General features: G+C 53.2%; 7 protein-coding genes across 7 annotated transcripts; 5 read left to right on the top strand and 2 right to left on the bottom strand.

Annotated features, from left to right (window-relative positions):
* Positions 1-809: 809 nt before the first annotated feature.
* On the bottom strand, positions 810-2,198 carry BZA05DRAFT_381819 (HAD-like domain-containing protein). The gene is made up of 3 exons (XM_051482047.1): positions 1,926-2,198; positions 1,537-1,613; positions 810-1,468 (listed from the first exon to the last, which is right to left on the bottom strand). The coding sequence occupies exons 1-3, from the start codon at positions 2,071-2,073 to the stop codon at positions 947-949; spliced, it is 747 nt and encodes a 248-aa protein (XP_051344196.1). The 5' UTR covers positions 2,074-2,198; the 3' UTR covers positions 810-946.
* A 216-nt stretch (positions 2,199-2,414) lies between these two features.
* Positions 2,415-5,609, top strand: BZA05DRAFT_8446 (uncharacterized protein). The gene is made up of 5 exons (XM_051488706.1): positions 2,415-2,604; positions 2,721-2,993; positions 3,111-3,675; positions 3,738-3,797; positions 3,848-5,609. The coding sequence occupies exons 2-5, from the start codon at positions 2,775-2,777 to the stop codon at positions 5,431-5,433; spliced, it is 2,430 nt and encodes an 809-aa protein (XP_051344195.1). The 5' UTR covers positions 2,415-2,604; positions 2,721-2,774; the 3' UTR covers positions 5,434-5,609.
* Positions 5,610-6,473: 864 nt separating this feature from the next.
* Positions 6,474-8,467, top strand: BZA05DRAFT_381810 (uncharacterized protein). Its single transcript, XM_051482046.1, has 3 exons — positions 6,474-6,948; positions 7,028-7,290; positions 7,358-8,467. The coding sequence occupies exons 1-3, from the start codon at positions 6,679-6,681 to the stop codon at positions 8,193-8,195; spliced, it is 1,371 nt and encodes a 456-aa protein (XP_051344194.1). The 5' UTR covers positions 6,474-6,678; the 3' UTR covers positions 8,196-8,467.
* A 3,042-nt stretch (positions 8,468-11,509) lies between these two features.
* Positions 11,510-13,053, top strand: BZA05DRAFT_329405 (uncharacterized protein; the record flags this gene model as incomplete). The annotated part of the gene is made up of 2 exons (XM_051480491.1): positions 11,510-12,207; positions 12,267-13,053. 2 exons carry the CDS (start codon positions 11,510-11,512, stop codon positions 13,051-13,053), a joined length of 1,485 nt encoding a protein of 494 aa, XP_051344193.1.
* A 1,855-nt stretch (positions 13,054-14,908) lies between these two features.
* BZA05DRAFT_329176 (uncharacterized protein) lies at positions 14,909-16,860 on the bottom strand (the record flags this gene model as incomplete). Its single annotated transcript, XM_051480483.1, has 2 exons — positions 14,909-16,355; positions 16,406-16,860. 2 exons carry the CDS (start codon positions 16,858-16,860, stop codon positions 14,909-14,911), a joined length of 1,902 nt encoding a protein of 633 aa, XP_051344192.1.
* Positions 16,861-19,561: 2,701 nt separating this feature from the next.
* Positions 19,562-20,618, top strand: BZA05DRAFT_381803 (uncharacterized protein; the record flags this gene model as incomplete). The annotated part of the gene is made up of 1 exon (XM_051482045.1): positions 19,562-20,618. A coding segment is annotated over exon 1 (314 nt), but the record flags the coding sequence as incomplete, so codon positions are not given.
* Positions 20,619-23,621: 3,003 nt separating this feature from the next.
* BZA05DRAFT_469866 (uncharacterized protein) lies at positions 23,622-26,479 on the top strand. Its single transcript, XM_051487869.1, has 3 exons — positions 23,622-24,223; positions 24,277-25,700; positions 25,753-26,479. The coding sequence occupies exons 1-3, from the start codon at positions 23,701-23,703 to the stop codon at positions 26,338-26,340; spliced, it is 2,535 nt and encodes an 844-aa protein (XP_051344190.1). The 5' UTR covers positions 23,622-23,700; the 3' UTR covers positions 26,341-26,479.
* Positions 26,480-26,522: the final 43 nt, after the last annotated feature.

Genomic DNA, 26,522 nt, shown 5'->3' with positions numbered 1-26,522 from the left:
CCTCTCAACCCACACAGTGAAAGGAGCTCGTCTGCACCCCAGGAACAGAATTCTGGCGGTCAAACCATGTGGCTGGCTGATATCTTAAAACCCCGCCGAATCCTTAAACCTTTAGAAGCAACATCACCGCAACTCTTTCAACCCTTCAAAATCCATTCTTCCACCCGTTTTGCAATAATACTCCAGTATCCTTCCTTCTACCAGTGCACCCTATCAATTTCAAGACCATTCTCAACAGCTACCGAGATATGGACTCGTATCTGCCACCACCGATGCCTCGTCCCCGTATTCAATGAGAAGAAAAATGAAACCCTTGGCCCGTGCCAACGAAAGCTCCACGGTTCCAGATGTGTTTCATGCAAAGAAGCCGGGTCTGAAGGGACGTTCAACCAATTCATATAAGGCTTCCGGAAGATTGAATAGGTAGCATACTACTGATTTCCAACATTTTCAATTCAACGTACCAGTCCATGCAGTCGACTGCGGTCCGTCCAGTTCTACCAGCAGCGCAGACTACACCTATCAGTCCAGTCCGACTAATGTCCAAAAATTGACTGGACTGGACTGGAGTATCGGACGCACTGATTCCATGTCAATAGATGGGCGAAACTAGGACGCCGCATTGTATACGTACGAGATAAAAAAACATTCTTGCGGTACACGCGCACCGACTGCGTGCTTCGCCACCATGGAAAAGCAAGCTTGCAGCAATGTGGGCCACATTAGCAAGGGGAAATCATAGCACAGATGGATAGTAGTGAGAGTATATCCCGACAGACAGAATCGTTTGCAAGTAACGAACAAAGTATGCACTACACTGCGGACCCGCAGTTCTCATCTGGCAATCACACATGCGCGATGGGTTTGTGGGTTTGACGGAAAGCAATCATTTATAAACCTGGCGACCCAAATTTGGAAGCAACATGAACCACCAGAACCGCACCATCTACTTGCGTAAAATCATGTCCAATAGGACACCAGGCTTTGCCTCGCCATCCCACAAAACACCCGCCCACCCCGCACCTTGAGCTGCCAGAACATCCTTCTCCATATCATCACCAATATGCACCTTGACCCACTCATGGCCTTCACCTCCAGACGTCTTTCGCTTTGCCTCTTCGAAGGCAGCCTCGAAGATTCTCTGCTGTGGTTTTTCCACCCCTACATCGTAGGAAAGTGTTACAAAGTCGATCGTCCCGTTCTCACCGTCCAACTCATCCTCAATTTTCATTGGAGGGTAACTCTTGATAGCCACGCCCAGAGATCGGAGAACAGATATCACTCGAAAGTCCGAGTTGGAAATCAGGCCGATGACGGTGTGGTCGTACTGGTTGTTGGCCTTGAGGGACTTCAACAGGAACGGGATCGATGTGTGCAAGATGTAGGCCCTCCTAGTGGCAAAGTGAGACAGCAAAGCTGGGGGCAAAGCTGGAGGTAGGGAGATCGGAGAGAAGGTATCGTGAATGATCTACGGTGAAGGATTAGTTGCTAACATCGACGACCATTGCAAGACGGGAAGAAACCTAGGGCCCATACTTTAGTCCACCACTCTTCTGGTGTCAGCCCTTCATTCTTCCCGTAGTTTGGATACTTCTTATACACATCCCTAAAGGCTGATCTAACCGTTAGCGAAGGCGAAAAGACGAAGACTCATAACGTGATGGCTGAACATTGTTCCACTCTGTCCCCTCTGCAAACATAACCCTTGGACACCGCTTCCCATGGGCGGGGAACACCCCTAGCTTCGAGTGTTACACGCAACATCTCGCAGTCTTTGTGGCATATATATTAAGAACAGGTGTGCGGTAAATGCAACAGCCTCCCCACATCGTCTCCCTGGTGAATCGTATCGGTGATGGCAACCAAAACTTCGGCATTCACAGGCCTAGAGCTTGGATTCGTCGACAGGGAAATTAATCAAGTACCTTTCGCAAATCCCTCGGCGACCTCGTGTTCCTTGACATTGACACCGTGTTCGCGAGCCAGCCGGGTGTACTGCATCGCCGGCGCTTCCCTCGGCGTAATCAACGTCTTCCAGGCATCAAACGTTACCAACAGAGCACGGGAGCGCATCTCGGTACAGCAGCGAATCGTTGCGGTGGGTAATTGATAGGTGGAGGGGTCGACGTTGGAAGTGGTGATGTAACCTCGGAAGGTTATCAGATGCCGATAGATAACTAATGACGGGGCAAAACAGGGCTAAAGCCTCCCTTCGGTTAGCCAACGTCCGGTAAACTCGCTCCTCATCTTTTAGCTCCAACACATTTCTCTCGTCGCGTCTTCTCTTCTCTTCTCGAATACAACTTCGCCCACAATTCGACAATTCGCTCTCTTGCATCGTCAACCACGTTCGACAGTACTTTGTTCAATACCTCCAACCGATCGCTAGAATCTGCTCTACCCCGACAGGCGACTCTTGTTTTCTTACGACACTTAGGAAGCGCGCAAATAGGCTTAGAAGTCGCCCTCTGAAAGGGGTCTAAGAGGAGGGTTAGATCTATCAATACTGTTCACCCTCAAAACACCTCAACAGTTTCTTCATTCTCAAAGAGTCTTCACATCCACTCTCGACCCCTTGCATCTTGGTAATTACCTCCTTTAATTGTGAGTTTATCTTGCTTTGTCGGATTTTTGAGTCGGTCTGCTCAATCTCGAGTGAATCAAGGCGCTCATAACGACATCTTGATATTATTTTCTTGAGACTAAGACGAGGGAATTAGACACTACCGCCAATCTTCACGAAGCTTGTTTTGTGCTCAGAGGGAACTGAAGTCATGTCGTTGTCACAGGGAGACACTCACACCACAAACATGACCCCTCAGAATCCGAGAATGACTCGGCTGCAAGTCACCCTGAGTGCAAATAATAAGGGTAGGGTAGAGGATGGCTCTGCTGCTCCTGGCAAGGCAATGACAGACCTATTGGAGTCAGACTCAAATTCTCCTCGTCTGAGAGCGATACGGCGTACCTCAAGAAACAAGACCGCGAATAAGGCAAGTCACCTGCTTTTCCGCTATCTGTGTTCACGATGCCTGCGAACGAATATCTGGATTCCTGGAATGTCCACAGAAAAGTTGCATTACAAGATCATTTGGACTAACCCAACATAGGACCTACCGAAAGGAACATCCAAAATTGGTGCAAAGCGAGGCATTGAAGCTGTAGAGCTGAATATATTCAGCAAGCCGAAACGGCAAAAAACTACCACAGCAAGGGCTGTAGGAGTGCACACCCCATCGAAGCTTGGGAAACGGAAGTTTAAGGATGAACCCATGGACAGTGAATCTGAGGAGCTGTCAGATCTTGAAGTGAAACACGGTTCCGGTGTTTCTAAGAAGCCTTTGAAGGTCAGCAAGACCAAGGACTCACTCAACGAGTCATTATGGCGGTCAAATCAAAGACCGACAGGGACCGCGGCTTCGGACACTGTCCAGCCTGGGGACAATGACAGAGTTCGTTACGATTTCCGGCTTCGTGAGCCATCAACATTCGGGCAAGGCCAGACCTCGACAATAAAAGCAGATGCTAGATCATCCAGTACCGGAGCACCTTCGGTTCGGAAACAAACCATGCTCTGGGTGGGGTCCCCCGTTAAAGGCACCAAACGACAGCCTTACCATGCACCAAGCAGTAAAGGCATTGCAGAGAAAGGATGTACCAACAGTACCCTCGAAAGTAAGTGCATCCACCAAGTCCCCAACACTCGAAGATGGTTGTCATAATTTATTTTTTCTTAGCACCCGAGTTGGTCAAAGCGGGCGTAAGCCACGAATTTTACAGCAAAGTGGAGTCCAACAGTAGGAATATCCATCCAGCTACCCCAATGAACTTTACTAACTCAACCAAGTAGAAGGCAGCGTCCACAGGCTCGACGAAACCCTCACTTACTTGCTTGCCACCAGGCAAGATGGATCGTCGATTGCAGAGACCCCTTTCAAGCAGTACTTTGCGAACAAAAAGGCTAGTCTGACCAAGAAACTCGATTTTCTCGTCGACAATATTGCCGCATACTGCCATGACGGGACGACCGTCAAGTACAAGGCCTGGAAGAAAAATGGATGCCCACAATTTAATGGGATCCCAGTGCTGGCAAGACCTGTGCCTCGTTGGGAACCCATCGAGGAAGGGTCGAAAAAATCTCGGAATGTCACCTCGGGCAAGCCTACCTCACATGCAAATACCTCAGGAAAGGAGCCAGCATCTACCACACCTCCTGATACGACCGAGGTTCCGGGGACCAGTAGCAAAAGTCCCATCGTGGTCGACGACAGTCTTGACAGCCAGGACAGCCAGGACCCGAACGAGTCCGATGAGGACCATTCAAGCACGCGGTCCTCACCCACCCGGGAGACCGAAGAGGCAGACCGCGAACTGCATGGCTTAACAGGGGCCGAGAATGAGAGGCTCAGAGACCACTGTATCAAGCGAGGCGCTCTCCTTGAATCCTGCTTTCACACCTTGTGTGATCGTCTCAATATTCCCCAGCCGCACAACAATTCTCAGATCCGGGGGCTGGGGTTCACTCCCAAGGCACTCGCTCGCGAGTTCTTGCTGGAGTTCCCAAACTTCTGTGAGCCGGTCCGGGTGTCGGTTATTCGGGTTGGGGCTTTTTTGGAGAGCGTCTTTTCGCACCACCTGTCGGGGCCAGACTTCTACCGAACGACTAGCCCCCAAGGTCTTCCCACACCGGACCCAACACCGGAAACCGAGAGTTCTGTAGGATCTGTGGATGCAGCTACCAGCCCATCCGTGGCACAGGGGCCTGCATCGGAGGCGAATATAGAATTGCGTGTGGATGGAGAGAACGAGGACCCTCATGGAGGGCAGGAGGAAATACCTCTTGCCAGTAACAAGAAACCGCGCAAACGAAAGCGCAGCACTGCAAAAGAGTCTCTCTCCGATGACTACCTTTACGAGCAACGACTCATATGGCAGCGAAATGCTTGGAACTCCACTCGTCCGCTCGAATATGTCGCTGCGGCCCGCGGCGACCGGGCTAAATTGCGGTTCTTACACCGTCAGAGAGAGATCACCCTGTTGAAACAACAGGAGCGCGATATCGCCGACGAGCTCCAAGAGCAGAAGTCGAAGAAAGTTAAGACGGACAATGCCCAGCAGGTGTCTGGATCTCCTCCATCAGGCTGGCAGCTATTCGACGCGGTAGCTGCCACGCGAGCTATGTATTCGCAACGGAAGTTGCAGTTTACCACGGAGATCGCTACAGACGAAGCTTCGAAACAGCTCATGGAAGAGGATGAGGGGAGCCATCACCAGTGGAAGCCCCTGCCATATAGGGCACAGGAAGATAAGGCGGAGCGGCTTCGTGGCCTTGCAGATTGGGCGAAAGTGGTGGACGAGCCAGTCTCTCCTCTGCCTGCTGCGGCTGCTCCTCGGAAGAGGAAGAAGTACCTGAGGAAGAGGAGAGGGTGGTAGTCCTTGCTATCACCAACCAAGCGAGCCCGTTCCACGGCGTTATTTGAGGCAGCATGGGGGTGTAGGTTTTTTTTTTGTTACCCTGCGTGATGAGTAATGGATTGTGTTTTGTTGATTTCTACCATGCGTTGGATTCCTTCTCTTCTTTTCTTTCTCTTCTTTGGGTATTTTCTTACTGTAGTCTGTAGACTGTCCGGTCCATCGAGGGATTGGAGATCCAGGAAGGAGGTTGATCGTGACAAATATGAGGTTCTACTACCTAGGCAGTGGGGATCGCCCTGGATAGGGCCTACGAGGATTTCATTATGTATAGAGAGCGCAGAAGTTTATAGAGACGACGGGAGGGCAGTGGTCAAGTTTGGGGGCTTATGTAAAACTGGGTGTGACGCTCACCCCTCCCATCCGCCAGGCTCAAATGACAGAAACTGCAGTAAATAAACGTGGTATGGGGCAGAATGCAGTGTAGCCAGCGCTCCTCAAGGCCACGTTGATTCGGGTTTTTGGCCTGGACGGGACTAGACGGGACTGGAAGACATCGGGCCGTCCGAGGCGTTCAAGATCACTACTGCCCCCGATCTATCAGATATGATATGATACATGCCCTTAGCTGTCTGACATAATTGTATTCCGTCCTTATCTCTGACAAGTACCTATGGTACATAGACTGGTCCGGGACCGTCCTCGAAGTTGCTGGACTGGACTGAACTGGACCGTCACCATCTCTCTGTCAGCTTGGTCTGTCAAAAAATATGATGAAGAAATGACTGGTGTTAATAAAGAGGTACATAGATCATTGGATACTTGAGGTTGAGAATGCTGAGAAGTAAGGAGTAAACCCCCCGAAGATGAGGCAACAGCACGGCAAAGTACATACAAACGAATGATATTTTTCAGCACGGTCCGTGAGGAGCTCGCCGAGTGAGTTCTTATGAGTCAAGTAGCCCGCCACTTTTCGAGCACATGGCTCAGATCATCTCATAATCAGGCTCGCTTTAAACCTACCCGGAAGCTCCTCAAAAACCGACCCGCGTTACTGGCCACATCGACCATGCTTATGCTTATCGGCAGGAACCTTGGCACGGCGATCGATAGCCCGGTGTCCGGCCCTGTTACACAACGCCAGCAGCGCACCCCGCTCTCATGGATAGCTCCTACCTACAGCACTTAGACTTCGGTTGCTAGCTGTCACTTGTAACTAAACACCGCACAAGCTTCCTCCATAATTGCAAACATCCACCGACAGCGATGCAAGAACCCGCACGCATCCTCATCATCGGCGCCGGATCCCGCGGGTATGCCTACGCCAAAGCGATAGCCAAGCACTCCAACGGGCACGGAGCGATCGTCGGAGTCGCCGAACCGCTGCCGTACAAGCGCCGCGAGTTCCAGCGGCGATTCGGCATCGCCGACTCGCTCGCGTTCTCGTCGTGGTCAGACTTTGTCGCTGCCGGCGAGGCCATCGGGGCGAAGGTCGATGGCGTGTGCGTTTGTACCCTCGACGAGACCCATGCCGAGGTACTATATCCGTTCGTCGTCGCCCTGGGAGGGAGGAGGGGCACTGGGCAAGGCACCGCGGGGTCTATAACGGTTGCAGATCGTCCTTGCGCTACGCCCTCTGAATCTTCACATCCTGTGCGAGAAGCCGCTGGCTGTCACCCTGGCAGACTGTCGGGCTATGCAGGCTTCGATCACGGCCGGGCCGTCGGTGTTGTTCGCGATCGGCCATGTGCTGCGGTACTCGCCACATAATATGCTTCTTCATAAGCTCCTGGTGGAAGATGAAGTTGTGGGTGAAGTGGTAAATATCAATCACACCGAACCTGTGGGATATTGGCATTTCGCACATTCCTATGTCCGGTATGTTATAATGCACCTCCTCCTCCTCCTCTTCAGAGCTAACTGGTCCTGATGTTGTGGATTCAAGTGGGAATTGGCGTAACGGCGCACCATCCCTCCTCACAAAATGCTGCCACGACATTGATCTCCTACTATGGCTCACAGCGCCGCACATGCCCACCTCCGTGTCCTCGCACGGTTCACTGGTGCACTACCGCCGGGCCAACAAACCGCTCCTCGCCGGCTCGGCCACAAACTGTTTCGGCTGCCCCGCGGAGCCAGAGTGTATCTACAGCGCCAAACGAATCTACATCGACGAAAACCTCCGCTCCCACGGCAATACAGGCTGGCCCAACAAGATCGTCGCGCCAGAGATCGAGGACTGCGTCGACGTTGCCGACGCAGTGAAGGTGCTGGAGCGACGGCTCGAGGGAGATGGCCAATATGGCCGCTGCGTATATGACGCGGGGAACGACGTGGTGGATAACCAGGTTGTGGTGCTTTCCTGGGACGACGAGAACGAGCCCCGCCACGGGCCGAAAACGGCCACCCTCACGATGATCGCGCATACCCAGCGCATCTGCGAGAGACAGACGAAGGTGTATGGCACGCTCGGTGAGCTGACGGCGGACTCGGAGACGATCACCGTGTATGACTTTCGAACAGCTTTGACGAAGGTTTACACGCCCCAGCAGCACACTGACTCCGGCCACGGTGGCGGCGATGTCAGCCTGGCCATGGCTTTTGTGGATGCTATCGTTGCGGTAAAGAATGGTGAGGCTACGGTGGACGAGGCACAACGGAAGTATATCAAGTGTACCACAGAGGATGCGGTCAGGGCGCACGAGGTGGTGTTTTGGGCGGAACAGGCAAGGCTGCAGAAGAGAGTTGTCGAATGGGATGAGTGGGCCAAGGGCCAGCAGTGATGTAGTTACCTATAGGACAGATCAACGGACGTAATAGTCGGATTCCGGCATAGTTACAACCATTTATTATTTTGGGCATGTGTGTATTGTACGTACAAACACGATATATGCATGGAATCTAACAGTAGCGCCACCTTACGTGGCCGACTCCCGAGAAGCTTTCCATGGCAAGTTGGCAATCTTCCGCGATAACTATACATTTCGATCTATATGCAGAGTTGATGGTCATCTTCGAGGTCACAACACCTTTGTTTATGATGGATGGATGGGTGATATCTAGTGAATGGCCACCGCGTGCGGCGCCAATCGCTGTGCGTGGCCGTCGCAGAAATTCCCCACGACCGAAACGTAGGCCTAAATTGTCTGGGTGTACTCATACATACCTCTCTCGATGTTTGTTTGATGTCTAGGCCGTTTTTCGAAGGATGGTCATGGCCACCACGACCAGCCACTGCGTGTGCATCTCCAACTCACATCATACCATGATTCTTCTATGTACTAGTAGTGTATCGGTATCCCAGTGATCTCTCCACGGGCCGCTGTTTCGTTTCTGCGAATAACTAGCCCACGGTGCCCCTCTGACAAACAATACTCGTGACGAGTTCACGTGCCACTGACTGACTACCGCTCGAGTACCTATCCGATGATCAGGAACACCGAGTTTATTCGCTTTATGTCTTGCCCACAGCCTAGTATCATAGCCCTCGTGTGTTCTCTCCTACAACGGGGTAGTGTGGGTGGGGGGTGGAATGGAATTCTTCACCCCGCAGCAGTTCGGGCTGGGCTGGACGGCCCCAGAACTGGCTGGCCTGGCTGGCTCGCACGATCGCCGAGTCCACCACCGCCGCCGCCGCCACCACCACTATCACCACTGTATGTAGTTGGTTACGGATCGTGACTCGGCCACGTTTATTCGAACGTCCGTGGCAACTACTCGGACACCAATCGCAGTGCTCCCCTTCGAGCTTCCGAAAGCACCGAGAGCGTATGTGGTTATTTCCTCTCCGAGAAGAGGGGTGGAGAGAGCAACCGTTACGCTGTCAAAGGCGGCATGTCCACGCCACGGACCACGGTATACGGTACCTAACCACTGTGTACAATACAAATACGTGCATACATTCGTGCATCGACCAACCAACACCAATAACACCGCCACTTAACTACATGTACGGACAGAGGGAGAAATGGACGGAAGACCTATGGTTTTGTGAGCTCCAGAGTACACATCTATCTCCCAGTATATACCAGAAGGAGTCCCTTCGACCCGCAGCACCTCCGCCGGTTTTCTCGCATCCGAGACGATAAGAGCCGCAACTGCGCACTGCGGGCCAATGAGCTCACGACACAACTTCTGGGAAGTGAATACGGTACTCATAGCGCAGGTACGGCAACTACGCAACGCAACACAAGTTTCTTTGTGAGGGAGCGAGCCGACATCCATGGGCATAGGCATAGGCATGGGGGGAAATAGGCACGGGCATGGGGGCCTTAAAGCGGCTGTGGGAAAAAAAAGATATCGAGTGGAGCAGAGAGCGCGTGAGTGAGTGAGTTCAAAGTTGGGGGTGGGGGGAATGGAGAGGGTGGGTGGATGGGGAGATGGCGGAGAGAGAGAGGGTCCTCATAAGATGGACTCAAACGAAGGGGGGAAAAGGAATTATGATATGAAGCTCCCAGAAACCTGTCTAATGGGCACAGCGGAGAAGCGATGTTTGCATGGCTGATGGCTGACAATTATATTGACATCTGGAGAGAGAGAGGAGCAGCGGCTGTCCGGTAACTATGATATGATTCGAATTTCGAAACTCACTTCGGTCGCCGGCGGATATGATTGGAAAGCGAGTGAGGACTCCTCTTCATTCTCCCCACCAGCCAACAATTCAGATTTGATTGAATGTTATGGGTTTACATACTCTATCTATCGAGTACATAGAGTACATATACAAACCACCTACGTGCCTATGATACTTATTCGTGCAGAATAGTAAATTCTTCTGCTTCCGTTGATGCGACTTCCAGCTTGAGCAAGTTGTGTTTTTTTCCCTTTCTTTCCCGTGGCTAGGCATTCACACTACTCCAGAGCACTATGAAACTGATCGTGACTTGACTGGCTGACCGACCGAATGGCTGCTCTGACATGATCCCGAAGCTTGAAGGAGCACGGCGATGGAGACGGCGGGTTGGCTGGTTGGCTGGCCCTTGCTGGCCGGCTGGGCAAAAGCCAGAGTGAAAGAGCCAGGGGGTGACGTTCTTCTTCACTAACTACCTCCAACAAACTCGCACGAACTCCTCTCCTCGCCTCCAACACCTCCTCCACCACCACCGCCTCCTCCACCACCACCACTCCCCCCTCCCCCCAGCCCCACACAACCAGAGACCTTATCAACTCCGGCTAATTTTGTCGCCAGCTACGCTATCGTTACTCGGGAGTAGGTCTCAACTTTTTCTTGATTCCATTGCCGGTGGCCGAGAGCTCGTTTGTCTGGCGTTGCTCCAGTACCTGATCGCAGGTGGGAAGCGGCGGGGAAACAGCTAGTGAGGTGGCGGTGGTGGTAGCGGTGGTAGTGGTGGTGGAGTTGCGCGGTCTGGCGATGGACCCGGCCCGGGCATACCTATGGCCACGGCTGCCGCGGACACCCCGCTTCCTGTCGCTGCCCGCTCTCTCTTCCGCTTGCTTCTCGGTGGCCGGATTGATTGAAGAGCCCGTTCCCCCTGAGAGCTTGGAGTGACGTCGCAAGCGTTTGGCGTTCGGTAATTTGAAAGTTACTGAGTTGAACACACAGGGTTCGGTCAGACACCCTTCACAGATACAACTCCAATACCATCTACTCCGCAAAGCAGTCGCCCCTCTTCTTCCTCCAAGCCACGTAACGTCATTCTCGTCGTCTTCGCTGTCGTCTTCGTTACCCGTCGCTGGCATCCCGCATTTTGAGTGAGTCTTAATCGCTTCGAGTTCCAAGCTCTTGCTTTCGGTTCGTTGCCCGAGCTGTTGCTATTCCTATTCACAACTCTCTTCCTCGCCCAACGCCGCTACTCGTTCAAAACTCTCTTCCTCACCCACTGCCACCCATTCAAACTCCCTTCCTCGTCCAACGCCGCTACTCGTTCAAAATTCTCTTCCTCACCCGCTGCCACCCATTCAAACTCTCTTCCTCTCCCAACGCTGCTACCCATTCACAACTCTCTTCCTCACTCAAAGCCGCTACCTGCTCACACAGTATCTTCCAATCCCATAGTCATCCTCCACGACCAAGCTTCTCCCTCTTCCGTCCACTACAACCCCCTCCGAGAACCACCATATCTCCACCTACCCAACTATGCCGACGTTTAAAGGTGTTACTGTCGAGATCCACTGCCCCAAGGATCCGCCCACCGATGTCGAGAACTTCAACTGGGCCCACGTCCAGCACGGCGCTGTCTCCGAGCACGGTACCTACAAGCTCCGTCATACCCCGAAAATTACTTCGTATATCCCTGCAATAACCAACTGCCCGTTCGCCGTCTCCATCACCATCTTGGATAGCTACGAGCCCAAGGTCAAAGGAGACGACCGGGAGTCATTGGCTGCCTACGTCTATTTCGACGGCAAGAGCAAGGAGGAAACTGCTACTCTTCTGCGGCGCGGGGTCGAGACCTGGATTTCGAGCAGATGGATCGAAGTCGCCGAGGGTCAACTGGCTGAGCGAGAATTTGTATTCCGTGAAGTCGGCCTCGAGAATTTCTTCAACACCTTAGACATTTCCAAGGAGAAGAAGTCCGAGTCCGATGCTGCCGCCCTGAATCGGAGGCATAGCATGCCAGCATCCGTCGTTGGTAACATGGAGGATGAGGGCGAGACCAAAGCTTCTAAGCCGAAGGAGTCAGCCGGTCAGATCCGTGTCGATCTGTTCCGCGTGAGATGTGAGGGCCCGGTCCGCAGGGGCGTGTGGGGAGACATGTTCAAGGACCATCTGGCAAACGGCGGCAATCCCGAGGGCGATGTTGGTGGCGACGTCGATGTCAGCCACACTGCTGGGTATTCATCTCTTTTGTGTCCGCCTTAAAATGTTTTCCCTTCACTACTAACAATTACAGCTTCTCTGACCCGAAGCCCCTAGATAAGGAGACCGTTTCCACCCAATCCGTCAGCCACCTCGATGCCGACGGTGTTGTTTTCGCGAGCTTCATCTTTTTTTACCGATCCGAGCACCAGCTCAAGAAGATCGGGCTGATCAAGCCGCCGGCTCTCCCCGCTCGAGCAAGCTCAACACAGAACACCCCGGCCAAGCCCAAGCAAGCCGACTTCTCGTCGCTCCTCGGATCGACAACCGGCGAACTCATTCCCAAGGGGGATGACATTTACAAGGGCCGCAACAGCTTCGGCGATTTCCGAGATTCGCTCCCACAGCCCACCAAGAATAAGTCCAACGGCAAGCGTCTCAACGGCTTCAGCGAGGACGACGATCCCTTGTTGGGAGACGAACTCAACCGTGATCCTCGGGATATGGCGAGGGAACACATGAAGACCGAGGAGGAAGTGCGGATGGAGGACCAGCTGGCGGCACAGATTAGCCGTGTCAAGCTCAAGAGGTCCCACTCGATCACGTCGCTCAAGTCGGACGGTCCCGAGACACCCCCGGCACAACCCACCGACACGATCCCAAGCATTTTCAGTCCTACGGCTTTCACGCCCGGACGTCTTCCCGACAAGGAGCCCGAGACTCCCGCCAAGAAGAGGAAGGGCAGCGGGGACAGCGATGTCAAGAGTCCTACCGCCCCGACCCGCGGGCTGAACTTCGGCGGACCACCGGAGAGAGGAGGCCACGGCTTCGGAGGATTGTTGGGCGCACCTCTGGTTGCCATGGAGGAGGAGGAGTTGTAGAAGATGAGGACACCTCATTTTCGGTCACTTACTGTTTTCCTGCGTGTACAATGAGTGTTTAATGGCAATCGGCCACCCTTTCCATGTGCCTGGTTGCGTTCCTGTCGTTTTTACTAGCTTTTCTGCTTTTTCCACTTCGCATGTTTAACGTCTTCGACTTGATTCTTGACGGAAAGGGCTTGACAACATTGCAGGTCCTTTTCCCGAGACGGGGCTTTTAAACCTAGACCCGTACTTTATGTGCAATGGGGCTGGATTTGTTTTTTACTTTTTTTTTCTTCTGTTTTTTTCTTCTGTTTGGGCGGGTGTCATGGCGGGGGAAGAGGGCATGTGGGAAAAATGGGATGGGCATGGGGAGGGGACGGTGGAGGGAAGGGAAGGAAGGGGGATAGAGGATACGAGACGGGAAGGGATCGCAACCTACCTACTTCTTACTTACCTACACACCTATGCCTTCTTCATTTGTTCATTTTTTCTTTCTTTGGCACATCTGGCTGGATTTGGGGTTTTTGGGGGTGGGGTTTTGGAAAGGAGAGAGGATGGGGATGGTGGGAGTGGGATGCGGATGGGGATGGGTGGGTGCGGTGGGTGTGGGAGTGGTGGTGGTTTGGAAACGTTGGCTTTTCCTCTTCTTCTTTTCGTAAGTTGCGGGAACTTGTTGATTCATAACCTTTATATACCGTTGCATGAGAGCGCTGGATTGTGTCCTGGATTATCCTGTGTGTCCTGTCCTGTGTGTCCTGTCCTGTGTGTCCTGTCCTGTGTGTCCTGTCCTATGTGTCCTGTCCTGTGTGTCCTGTCCTGTGTGTCCTGTCCTGTGTGTCCTGTCCTGTGTGTGGCGTGTGCAGTGTGTGTAGTGGACTTACTTACCCACTTACCTACCCGACCACTCGAGATGGATTATGTAGAGTAGGTAGGCGGTGGGTTTACATGGTGATGGTGATGGCCGAGAGCTTGGAGGATGGAGGAGGATGGATGGATATGAGCGGGAGGAGGGCAGGAGGGCAGCAGAAGCGGGACGACATGTATGAGGGGAGGGGAATACCAGATATGTTGAACTTCCCATCAATACCGTCCCTCCGAAGCGTGAGTGTGGGCGTGAGCAGCGCCGGCCCGTAATCGTGTCCAGTTGGTGCGCGGACTCGTACGGACTCGCACGAATACCGAATTTCCAAAAAGCCATCATATGATATCACTCGTTGCCACGATAATGATCGGCCTCTGATTGGAATTGGAATTGGCTGGTTCTATTCACTCTCGCTCATCTACAATCGTACTATAGAATAGCGCGTCATACACTTCTCCGTGTGTCATCACTCGTCAAGTCAAGCCTCCACATCAGGTAACAAACATCCAGGCTCAACGTATCTCCACATCTCCCACGAGCAACCAAAACACAGCACAGCACAGCACAGCACAAACGCAGCCGAGTGAGCACCATCACATCACCTGTTAGTAACATGGTAATATTTACTTCCCGCTCAGCACCCCCCCCCCCCCCCCCCCCCCCTCCGCCCCAATGATGCCTCCCAAGAATGTAGAGAATAAATGAACGCAACCAAAAAGCCCGCCCCCACCCCCCAGAGAGTAGGAAAAAAACAAAGAGATACATGGTATGATGAAAATGTAAAACAAAAAACAACGGTATCGCAAAAAAAAAAGTACCGCAAAAAAAAATACACAGTTGAAAAATGATCCCCAGAAACGCCCAAAAGCCAAGCCCCCGTACCGCAACTACATCCCAGACCAGAATAATAAAAAAGGAATCAAATGAAAAAGCACAATTATGCACCCATTTTATCACCCAACACGTCTTCCCCTCGGACCCCTCTCTCTCCGCCCCCAAACTGTATGACTATGACTCCCATCTACACTTACAACCGTCGTTATCGGCATCATCATCGGTATCGGTATCGGTAACTTCGTCGGTCCTTCTTTTCAGCTTCGAATTCGTGTCGAATTCCTGCATCGTGACCTTGACGACCTCGTTATCGGAGCTGTACTCGCGAAGTCCGCGGTCCGTCTGCACGATCATCTTGCGGCAGTGCACGGCACCCGGTATCGATCTGCCTTCGGCGTCCCTGTCCGTCTTGTCGATCCCCAACACCCTCCGTAATCGGTCCTGCGTGGGCCGATACTCCTTGATTATCACTCTCCGCGAGTATCGACGAGGTTTGCCGGTAGCACCACCACGCTTAACAAGACGCTCGATAAAATCGAAGTCTGCAAAGCCGATAGGCGTGGGTGTTGGTGTTGGTGTTGGTGGCGGAGGTGGTGGCGGAGGTGGTCTCCCGTGATGTGGCGCCCCAGGGGGGTGTGGCCCATGCTCAAAGGGGAATGGAGAAGATGAAGATGAAGATGAAGAAGAAGATGATGACTCGGTTGTCGACAATGCGGTTATAACATCACTAACAGTGATGGTTGTCGTTAAGCTGCCGCTGTTGTAGGTATCGTCCTCTTCGTCGTCGACACTCCCTAGAGCGTGCCTCGTGGGTACTTTTTCTGCTGCTAACGAGGCTTCGTCGACCATCAATTCCACCTCGAGAAGCGTCTTTTCCCACATGCACATCCACACCTTATCCCCTGCCACCAATTCGGTTCCATTCCCGTAGCGCTGCGGGTTGGTTCCTGCAGAATTGAATGTCTCAATCATGGTTGTCTCCTTCAAGATGACAGTTTTGTTGTATAGCATTCCAAACTTGTATGACAGCGTCGTGATAGGACCCGCATCCCTCTTCTTGTTGACCGATTCGTCCGGTAGCCAGGTGATATTCATGAAAGCGAGTGGCTGGTTGTAAAACGCCGGCGCTTGCATCCCCTCCCTAAAACCGCCTCCAGGTGCGTACTGGACGCTTTCACCGCTGGGTGAAACGAACACGGTATTCTTCTGCTCCTCCTTGAATTCACCCTCCTGACTCGAAATCAAATACCCTCCCCATTTGGCATTGTCGAACTCCGCGCACACGATGGTGTCCGGGACAGTGCCAAGCTTGCTAAGCTCGGCGTCGGCGAATTTCATCGGCCACTCGTCGATATCCCACAGCAACGGTTTCTGCTCCGGCATGTTGCAAGACCAGAGGCCATTCGATCCCTGACTGAAATATTGCGGTGACTGTGAACTGCCACTAGCGATGCTGCATCCCCCTAGGGAGTCCTTGAGTTCGAGCGGTGATATCAAGTTTTTGCCTGTCGGAATGTCGGGATACACGTTGTTTGGATCAGACTTAGGGGGACTAGTTTCTTCGGGCGATGGCCGAACGTTAGTCGCTGTAGTCATTGAAGTACCAGATTCAGAAGCAGCACTTCAATAGTCAGATTAATCCTCCGCAACGACTCTGATGGGGCCACTCACTCCGCCTTCGATTTTGCAACCCCAATTCCCAGACCAACACCCAATCCCACAGCGACTCCAACCAATAATGCAACGACACCCGAAAGGATAATCAGCCACGCTCGACTCCCAAAAATCCGTCTTTCGCGCCATTCTTTCGTGGCACCGCTAGAATCTTCACCGCCTTCGTCGTTCCGCATATTTGCCACTCCTATCCCCGCCCCTGCCACAACAGCTGCACTCCTTCTGCTCCTTCGCCGAACGTCCCCGTCACCCATGGATATGCCGGAGTCCGAATTTGTCGAAACAGGTCTTACGGCCACACCAAGATCAATCTCGCCGTCATCCGGCTTCGGTGATCTGGTGTGAAGCGTGTATTCCGTGTAAGGGGGTGGTAGGCTGCCAAAACTACCGTTGTGGCTGACAGCCGATGAAGTTGGAGGCCGTTGACTAATAATGTGGACCCGATTGTGCATGTGTGGCCGGAATCCATCGCCGACCGGTATCTCAAACCCATCCCCAAACGGATCCGATTCGTCTAATTCCGAGCCGTTGATGGACAGAGTCTGCTGGTGGCCGCCATAATTGAAGTGAGGCCTGACCGGCGCCACCACTTGCCTTGGACTAGGCGGCGACGATATCCCCGAAATATTTGACGATATCCCCGAAATATTTGACGGTATCGAATAGAGAGTTGAAGAATTACTTGTTCCGTGTGAAGTCGCGGTGTTGGACCGATGTAACCCGCTCACTCCGCTTGTGACTGACAAAGAGGGCGTTATTGATCGCGATAACGACACCGACCGACGATGTCCCCCAAACCCATAAGACCACCCTCCATCCGCTATTGTTATAGACGAGAGAGACCTCGGCTCGGACGATATCGAACTTCGAGGTACTTCGGACGGTGTACGGGTGGAAAAGTCGCTCAAGTCGACGAGCGAAACGTTGGCGGAACTGGGTTGAGAATTTGTCGGAGTCGCGAAAACGTCGTCCCGCCCGACGACAGTTGGCGAGACGGGCGGTGTGTCGAATACATTGTCGGCCTCCTGTATGCTAATGGCAGGCGAAGTGAAATCGCGGGTTGTAAACGCGACGGAACCTCGCTGCGGGACTACGGACGAAGCGAACGAGTGCCTGCGATACTCGTCTTCAACGATATCCGTGCTCAGATGTAATCGATTTTCCATCGTGGGGCGACCGGTCAAATTCCCAGCTGACCCCCGATGTTAAAGACGAAGTTGTTCGTCTGAGATCGAGTCAACCGAGAGCTCCGCAACCACGACAGGTCAGCTAGAGTTTTTTTCCTTCTTTCTTTCGTCCGAATAGCGCAGGAGAGGGCGAAGCGAGGTACGAGTTGCGCGGGCACTGTCAGGGTTGAGTGAGTGTCGAAGCGGGGAGCGCAGTTGAAGCGGGACACTCGAGGAGAGGGGAGGGCTGGTTTTGTGGCGAGGGTGCAGTGGCAGACGTCGGTAGATTCGGTTGGTTAAGTGTGGTTGTTGGGCTGAAGGCGGTAGCGGTGGTGGTGGTGGTGGTGGTGTGATGGGGGGAGAAGGGTGAGTGTTCAAGGTTGGGGGGGTGTGAGAGAGAGCGAGCGTGGGTGAAGTTGAGTTGAGTGTGTGAGTTGGATGTAAGTACCGGTATGTAGGAAGTCGCTGCTGGTACTCTAGGGAAAGCTTGCAAGTTTCCACTAACGATTAACTACTACTAGAGAGATAGGGAGAGAAGAAATGCTTCCATGTAGGTACAAAGTAGGCTCTCCACCACTACGAGAGTAAAATGCCCCAATGCAACTCTTAAAAGCGATAGATAATCGGTAGAATAAGGGAACAAAAAGCGGAGGACTGACCGACGACCACGGAGAGGGGGGAAACGCTGTTTACAGGAGAGAGAGAGGGAGGGGCTTCTCCACCTACAGCCTAGCTGCGCGAGGATCCGAAGTGTTTTCAGGTACTTCTTACTTTAAAGTACTTGCTTGGCATCATTATTGGGGACATTTTTCCAAATCATTCTTCCCCGAGATCATATATATGCTCGAATCCCGAGCCGAAGAAGGAAAACAGCCCCCAAAGATCTACCGCACTCTAGAATCCACTTGTCAAGTCAATTGTTAGATACCGACATACCTATCTACTCCAGATGGAGGCTGTCTCTCTCTCTCCCCACAAGGCGGCCGTGGCCCATAGTTACCGAGGAAGTGGAGACCCATGATCGGTATGTACAGCATAGATACTATGTAAATAGAGTATTTATGTACGATTACTCCAGAAGCCAGCTACTTACTCCACCTGTGCGGGGGGATCTCCACCCGAGCTGGCGCAAAGCTCAAACTATCCATATATATAAACCTCACTTGTATCCTCACTCTCGAGATGCAGATACCTCATGTCACGGTTAGTTGTAGGGTTTGATGTTGTACCTACTCCATGAGCTTACAGTCTGGCCATAGTTATGGACTTCACTCTCATACCTAGCCAGCCATTCGAGTTCCTCCGAAGATGGTCTGAGCTCGACGCAGTGACGTAAAGTACCGCACTCTGTATCAGGTATGTGAGATATGTGAGGTCTCTCGCAAGGGAGTGCCCGCCATCCATCGGTCATCACCATCACCGTCGCCGTCGCCGTCCCCGCCTCCGCCGGTCGTCAGTACTAGTACATACATACCGCCCCATACCTAGCCACTCTACCTGGGGGGGCGGCCTGCGACCATGGGAAGATAACCCGTCAAACAGTCCGGATCCGGGGGTGGAGGAACGAAGGGGAACGAAGGGGGGTAAAAAGGTCACCGTGAGAAATGTGGGCTTCTACCCATTCTACCTACTTGCGGCCACGAGAGAGGTTGCACGGCCCTGGGGCAAGAATGCCGCTGGTGAGAAATATTGAACATCGGCTTCACCAGGGAATCGATGTACATAACTCCATACTGTACATACCCATTTTTCTTGGAGTTGACGAGCCACTCACTCGCCATCACTCTTCCACCGCAAAATCACCGCTATTTTTTTGGTCTGGCCGTAGTCAGCCACCTCACTCCCACAGATTTCCACACCCGCTGCGTTCCTATTATTTTCTGCCGGTTGCAGAGCATTCCGCTGTGTTCCAGGGCTAAACTTACCACCACCACCAGTGACCACCACCACCACCACCACCACCACCACCACCACCACCATGGTACCACCGCCGTCGCCGCCGCCAACACTGAAACTCGGACCAAGTTGCGTGGCGAATCAGAGCATGTCTATGTCTCGGCGAGGAGGCAGTGCACCAGGGTACATACGGTAGGTACGGAAGTGCTCTAGGTAGGTTAGGTACGGTCACTCTATGGTTAGTTTTACGGCAGACAGGAAAGAGGAAAGGATAGGAAAGCGCAGGGCGAGCAAAAAAAACAAAAACGAAAACAAATACCGGACAAATCAGGTACCGAATAAAAATGGAAGAGAAAAAAAAAAGCGGCGCAAAACCCGTAATTGTTTACCGCGCCGGAGTGTTTCGAAAGGCGGAGGTGTTCGGGCGGCTTCCACGTCCAGGCCCCAGGGCGACCAAAGTACCTAAGCCTGTAACCAACTGCCTGGGGGGATAGTTAATGCCTTCTTTCTTTCTTTCTTTCGTTTTCCCTTTCTTCCTTCCTTCTTTTCTTCCCTTATGGACGGACGAGACGAGTGGACAAGAATCCAGCAGGAGCGGAAACGTGAAACGAAAACCGAACCAAACCCCTGCGTGTGCAACTCCTGATGCCTTGATGAATGCACATCAATCTATCCAATCCGAACAGAGAGGAAGGCGCTGGTCGGGGGAGGGGGAAGAGTCCAGCGCGAAACTCCAGCTGCGAGATCCCCACCGAGCGGCGAGAAGCCCCGGGGAAATCCTATGTACATATCGAATTTGTTCCGTAAGTAGGTAGGAAGGTACGGTAGTCGGGGAAGCTCGACTCTCAAGCAGTAAGCACATCTCGGGTCTTGTCCCAAAGACGTCCAGGCGGCCGGGAAGATGCTCACTCTTTCTGGCCTATGTATATAGTAGTGTTCGGTCAGCGGAACTAATTATCACAAGCTAAGGAGGTAGATACTTCTTATGTATGTACTGGATCCACAAACAGAGCCTGGCCATCCTATCCTGTGGAATACATATGTTGCGGCCATGTGGAGTAATTCGGCTCTGCTAGTATTGGTAGTTAGTAGGAACATTGACGTCCCAATCGTGCATAGGTCCAGGTTACCGGAAATCGGAAAAGGGGGTCAGGTTATGATCGTGTCCACCTGCCCGCCTACCCGACTTTGTGTTCTTGGCCTCACATCGACTACTAATTAGTAGTCTAGGTAAGCTGGTGGCCGGTCGCGCCTAACGCGTTTGCACACTGCTGCTCCGACAGTTACTAGTAGGTCAGTAGAATAGTTCAACGGGGCGGTGATAATTGCACTGGTGTTGCCATATTGAAACACAATAATAGTAGTTACATACTGGTAAAGTACATTGCATCGAGACTGTCAGAATACCTATGTCCGTGTGGTTTCGATGCCGTGATACGATAGTCTACATACTAATATCCGTCCAGCGGGATTCAACGTTCTTTTGGTAGGTATGTACCGCCTTGCTATGTATGGGATTGTCTGCAAGATCCCGTACATACTGATGTTTCCATGGTTCTGTGCTGTTGTACCGGAGACGATGGCAAAGCACATACATACCGGTAGATACATAAAATCGGCGGCCCAGCTGTGAGCATGGACTCCGCCGTGGGAAATACCTGGGCACCTAACCATGGCCACGCTGGGTAAATGTTTTGCCATGGTGCTCCCATCCCACCGATTACGGCAACCACGGTCCACAACCCATCCGCGATCCCCCGGCACCGAGTACCATCACCACCAGCCGGTACCGGTATCCTCACCCCCTAGCAACCGCACTGCAAGCTGCGCAAAGATTTCTGTGGATCAATCGGCCGGGAAACGACGGCGTTGCGTCATGTCCGGATGCTGATCATGTGTATAGTAGTTAGCCATACCGCTGTGCGGGATCTCTGGCCCGTCCGACCCGTTGCAAACATCGTCCCTCCCTTCCCTTGAGCTAGATATATGGAAACTTTATGGAGTCGGGCTACTTGCTGCCGGAAACACAAACGATGTGCTTGACCTGAATCCTAAGCAGCCGGAAACTCGTAGGGCTTTCGGCGTTGCCGAAGTACCTAGATGGGAGGCGTGACAGGGAGAGATTACAATATAGTAGATGCCCGTGATGACAATACCCACACCCCCTGGAAGAGAACCCCGCATATTTACCCCGAGCCCACAAGAGTGTCAGAATATGGGCCGACGACTAAAGAACTATCTACTAGTAGAGTAAATAACCGTACTCTATATGTCGATCATTTGTCGTCAGGCCAGGGATGTTTGATTTCCGTCGTCTCTGCGAGAGAGAGAAAATAACAGGTGCTTCTCGCATAGGAGCCTAATGTACACGCCGTGGAAGTCGTAGTTAACTACCGGTATGTAAGTACATCACGGTTTGTCCTCCACGATTCAGTAACTATGAGGGTAATCCCGCATGACGACCATGTTGCCGGAATACCTAGCGCATATGTACATACATTGCCACAATCCTCAGCTCTCGGTTGAGTTCCGAGCTCCGAGCGTCGACCGTCCGAGTGACATACCATGCGGATGTCCCGAGTAGGACCTGGGTATGTACGCGTACCTCTCATCCATGGCCGGTCATCTATTAATAGAAGCATATAGGTAGTAAGTACCCACAGCGGGGCGCTGTCCGTCTGGATACATAGCCATCGACCTTTCAACTCTGCCGCTCCCGCTCCCGCTTCGACAGATGTCATTCTGGCATGTAGGTACCACAGCGCGAGAGCGCACAAACTACAGTCTGCATACAACTGTACATACACTTGCAGTTCCGTGAGGAGAGAAGGGGGGATCACGAGCAATTCAGCCGAGATCCAATATGTACAAGTATGCATCGGTAACCACACAGAAGCCCGCCCCGTCAACGTCTCACCTTGAGTACCGGTGATCAAAATGACGATACTTATCCAGTGGGCGAATGGCCACCTAGGTGCTTCCACGGCCAAGGCTGCGTGTAAAGCTTCCCTTCGCGGCGACGGCGGCGCTGGATGGGCAATTTTTCCCTTTTTTCCTGCTGGTTCGATCCGAGCACGCCGATCCCTCCCTCCCTCCCTCCCGACTCCAAAGTGTCAATAGCCAAAACAAGCAATGATCCCGGGCGTCGGGGAGGCCGGACCTTCGGGTGCAGTCCCTATTTCCCGGCGGCGAATTCGGGACCGTGCTCGGCTCGAGGTAGTCGTCCCCGAAGCGAATATATACTCGGGGGAAGAGCGTGCTGTGTGTGGTGATCGAGCTGGTTTCGTGTGGATGCGGAAGTGGTGATCGAGCTGCGGGTGTGTACATAAGCACCGCCCTGAGCGGTTATCGGAGGGGGAGGGAGAGGGGGGATGCGGAACCCCCTGTTGAGTGTTTGAGATATCTACCTAATCGTTCACATGAGCTGAAGAGGCGAGTGCAAGCTGGTGTCCCTCACCCAACCAGCAATGGGAACGGCCACATTTTTTCCCTCTTTTCTTCTTGCAGGGTAAGTGGATCTTTGAGGGCGCCGGTGCTGCCATTCCGATCATAGAAGCATCCAGGCCGGCGATTCGCGAATCCCTCTTCGCGTTGTGTGGACGTTTCGATGCTGAAACTGAAGGTGTGGGGCAGTGCAAGGGGGCACAAGTTGCAATAATGCGTCGATGCCCGTTCGCTGGAGAAACGGATAGTTAGCTCGGCATCGGTGGACTCAGTGGATTCTGGAGAGAAGGGAGGTGGCTGTGACAACTACGGTACCTGTCTTTGACGGCGGCGGCTATAGTACGTAAGTGCACATTTGTAGGAAGAGTGCAATCGTGTGACTTGCAGGAATGCTGGTTACTTTGACGTCCGTTCGTAGTACCGGACCCACACGGACTGAGTGGAAAATCGGGGAGAGCTGCGGGGAGGTTTTTGGGTGTCATGGCTTCTAATGGTACGAATGTCTGCTCTATTCGGCCTGGATAGCCGCATTCTGCTGGTTATGGATGGTGTGTATACTCGAATGAAGCAATCTGTAGATACTGGCCTTGACGGGGGCAGTGGTCTAGAAGGCCACTTTGGAAATGCTTGCTGGTCGAAAAGGCGAGTATTAGCTCATGAGCGGCGTCGCACAGCCACCACAGCCACACGCGACACGGAACCAACCTCAGCACCTAGCAGCTGCACAGGCTTCAAACCTCCACTTCCACATCCACTTTCCTTCAACCGCGACCGCGACACGGCACCATGTCGAATCCACACCAGTTTCCAAACGTCCGCGATAAACTCAGCGCGCCATCCAAGAAATCCGCATTCGAGAAAGCGCGTGTGGAAGCCGAAGAGAAGCGTAAACGCGAGGAAGCCGAGACCGCCGCGGTATACAAAGATTTTGTCGCCTCGTTTGACGAGGGCCCGCCCGATGGACCTGCGCTTTCTTCATTCCGTGGGGGACACGGACGCGGCGGCGCGGGATTCAGAGGAGTAGGAGGTAGCGGCGCGCCGGGGAGACGACATTTTTCGGGTGGGCGCGGGGGTCTGGGTGGTGTGCCGCCGCCCCCACTGAGGAAACGGAATCTTGGTGATGCATTTGAGCGCGACGAAGAGGAGGGCGGGATCTTTGGTTCGGCGGCGGCAGCATCATCGTCGTCGTCAGCGACACTGACGGACCATGAGAAGAGAAGACTGAAGGACGGAAGTTCGGGCCTACTGGCGTTTGAGAACTCGGGACCTTCAAAGCGGAGGGAACGATACGTCGCAGACGAAGATTCAGGTATGCGATGTGCGCCCATCGATCGGTGTCGGGAAGTTTAATTGTGTTTGTAGATACAGAAGTAGCCCCGCACCCGAAGCCGACCCTCCTCCTCTCGTCGCTCCCTCCAAACATCACCAAGGCCGCAATTACCGATCTACTCGCGACTACCTCGCTGAAGATTGATTCGATTCGCGTCGTCCCCGCACCGCCGCCGCCGGGTCCGTCGCAACCCTCACCGTCGGTACGCAAGGCCGCCTCTGCACTCGTCACCCTCTCGCAGGACACACCGGTCTCCAACATTGAGGCCGCCGTCTCATCGTTGAATGGGCAGTACATTGGCTACGGTTTCTGGCTCGGTATCGTGCGGCACCTGTCATCCGCCGTTACCGGAAGCGCGGCCACAGGAATCCCCATCGTCTCAGCACAATCGCATCCATTCGGTGCCAAGGCACCTCGGGCCGCCCCGAGCGTTCGGGGCGGTTCCCATCGTGGTCGTTTTGCGCCTCCACCCTCGTTTGGGCCCCCAGGTCGAGCACAGCAGCAGCAGCAATCGCAGTCCGGTCATCTACAGGTTCATGTGCATCCTCCGCAGGACCTCAAGGTTTTGAGGCTTATTCACGGCACGATCGAGGCACTTCTCACTCACGGGACCGAATTCGAGGCACTCTTGATGTCGAAAGATGAAGTCCGCAATGACCCTAAATTTGCGTGGCTATGGGACGCACGGAGCCCGGCGGGTGTCTACTATCGTTGGAAGCTATGGGAGATCGTCACGGGCTTCTCTATCGACAAGCCGTACACTCCTACCGTCGACATCTTCGACTCGTCCAGCGCTGTATGGGTGCCGCCGAAGAAGCCATTAAAATACGAATGGGCCGGCAGTCTCGACGACGTGGTGGAAGATTACGATTTCATGAGTGATGAGCTGGATGAGGACGACAGCGACGATGGTAATCACGATGATCGGCCCGTTGGTCTTGCTGGCGGTGAAGGAAAGAAATCGAGGGGCTATCTTGGCGTGCTCGAGCGTGCAAAACTTGTCCATCTCATCAGCCGCGTGCCCACAACTACAAGCAAGGTCCGCCGGGGGGATGTTGGACGAGTGATGGCGTTCGCCATGGAACATGCAGAAGGCGGCATGGGTGAAGAAGTAGTCGACATCCTCGTCTCCAATGTGCTCAAACCGCTTGCATTCACTAAGGCGGCAAAACGCGACTCCAGCTCTGAGGACTCTGGTGCCGAAAAGGAGAAGGACGACCAGCCCGACACATCATCTGCCAAGATCGTAGGGCTGTGGATCATCTCCGACGTGCTCTCCAACTCATCACTCGGCGTCCGCGCCGCGTGGCGATATCGCCAACTTTTCGATACTGCACTCCGAGAACGAAAGGTGTTTTCTCACCTCGGCGAGATCTACCGTGAAAGTGGTTGGGGCCGCATGAAAGCCGAGAAATTCCGACGAATGGTGGTCGAGGGCGTGCTGGAAGGTTGGGAGGTAGGTTCTCGCAATGAATCATATTTTACACCGAGTACTGATAGGAGTAAAGAAATGGTGCATATTTCCACAGGCTACATACGACGCGTTCCTGGAGGCTTTTCTGAGTGGACCAGAAAAGAAGGATTCCGGTTCCTCAAAGGAACAAAAATCACGCTCCCACACACCCACGGCTACGGCCACAGCAGCACCACAGTCCACCGCGGCTACCAAGAGCCGTTGGAAAACAGTCGAGGCTACACCGAGTGTTTTCGATCCTAAGGCGCAGCCGCTGCCGGTCGCGGATGATGATGACGATGTGGACGGTGAGCCTATGGTCGATGACGACGACGACGTGGACGGCGAACCGATGGTGGAGGATGACGACGATGTTGATGATGAGGCTATGGTTGAGGACTCGGATCCATATGACCCACCGGAGGAAATTGTCGTCGAGGAGCCAAAGAAGGGTGAACCAAAGGAGGAACCGAAGAAGGATGAACCGAAGAAGGAAGAAAGTAAGGAAGAAGAGAAGCCTCCTGCTCCTACTCCCAGGTTCGGGGGTATGGCGGGATTCAAGATTGGCGGGACTGCGGCGGGTGCGGGACCTAAGCGGAAGAGACCGAAGGCGGAAGATATGTTCGCTGATGATTACGATTGAGGATGCGAGACGAACAGGGGAAGGTTGGCCGTTCGTGTTTCTACCGTTTGAAAAAATGCATATTATTACTGTACAAGCTTTGAAAAAGACTGCCTATAGTGTGGATTCGAGGAAATACAGTTTTGCTTGGTATGGACGCTTAAGAATTATCTACCGAGAACGTGCGCGTGAACGAGTAACCT

The sequence above is a fragment of the Tricharina praecox genome, assembly GCF_024521635.1.
Source record: "Tricharina praecox strain CBS 144465 chromosome Unknown BZA05scaffold_1, whole genome shotgun sequence".
Lineage (NCBI taxonomy): Eukaryota > Fungi > Ascomycota > Pezizomycetes > Pezizales > Pyronemataceae > Tricharina > Tricharina praecox.
This window is presented reverse-complemented; position numbering and strand designations above follow the sequence as displayed.

Bases quoted from the DNA above. Each gene is read 5' to 3' on its own strand.
- BZA05DRAFT_8446 (XM_051488706.1), top strand. From the start codon at position 2,775: ATGTCGTTGTCACAGGGAGACACTCACACCACAAACATGACCCCTCAG. The intron at 3,676-3,737 runs GTAAGTGCATCC...ATTTTTTCTTAG, and splicing joins TACCAACAGTACCCTCGAAA to CACCCGAGTTGGTCAAAGCG. The intron at 3,798-3,847 runs GTAGGAATATCC...AACTCAACCAAG, and splicing joins CAGCAAAGTGGAGTCCAACA to TAGAAGGCAGCGTCCACAGG.
- BZA05DRAFT_469866 (XM_051487869.1), top strand. From the start codon at position 23,701: ATGTCGAATCCACACCAGTTTCCAAACGTCCGCGATAAACTCAGCGCG. The intron at 24,224-24,276 runs GTATGCGATGTG...TTGTGTTTGTAG, and splicing joins CGTCGCAGACGAAGATTCAG to ATACAGAAGTAGCCCCGCAC. The intron at 25,701-25,752 runs GTAGGTTCTCGC...ATAGGAGTAAAG, and splicing joins GCGTGCTGGAAGGTTGGGAG to AAATGGTGCATATTTCCACA.
- BZA05DRAFT_381819 (XM_051482047.1), bottom strand. From the start codon at position 2,073: ATGCGCTCCCGTGCTCTGTTGGTAACGTTTGATGCCTGGAAGACGTTG. The intron at 1,614-1,925 runs GTACTTGATTAA...CGGTTAGATCAG, and splicing joins CGCCGAGGGATTTGCGAAAG to CCTTTAGGGATGTGTATAAG. The intron at 1,469-1,536 runs GTATGGGCCCTA...CCTTCACCGTAG, and splicing joins CAGAAGAGTGGTGGACTAAA to ATCATTCACGATACCTTCTC.
- BZA05DRAFT_381810 (XM_051482046.1), top strand. From the start codon at position 6,679: ATGCAAGAACCCGCACGCATCCTCATCATCGGCGCCGGATCCCGCGGG. The intron at 6,949-7,027 runs GTACTATATCCG...TAACGGTTGCAG, and splicing joins TCGACGAGACCCATGCCGAG to ATCGTCCTTGCGCTACGCCC. The intron at 7,291-7,357 runs GTATGTTATAAT...TGTGGATTCAAG, and splicing joins TTCGCACATTCCTATGTCCG to TGGGAATTGGCGTAACGGCG.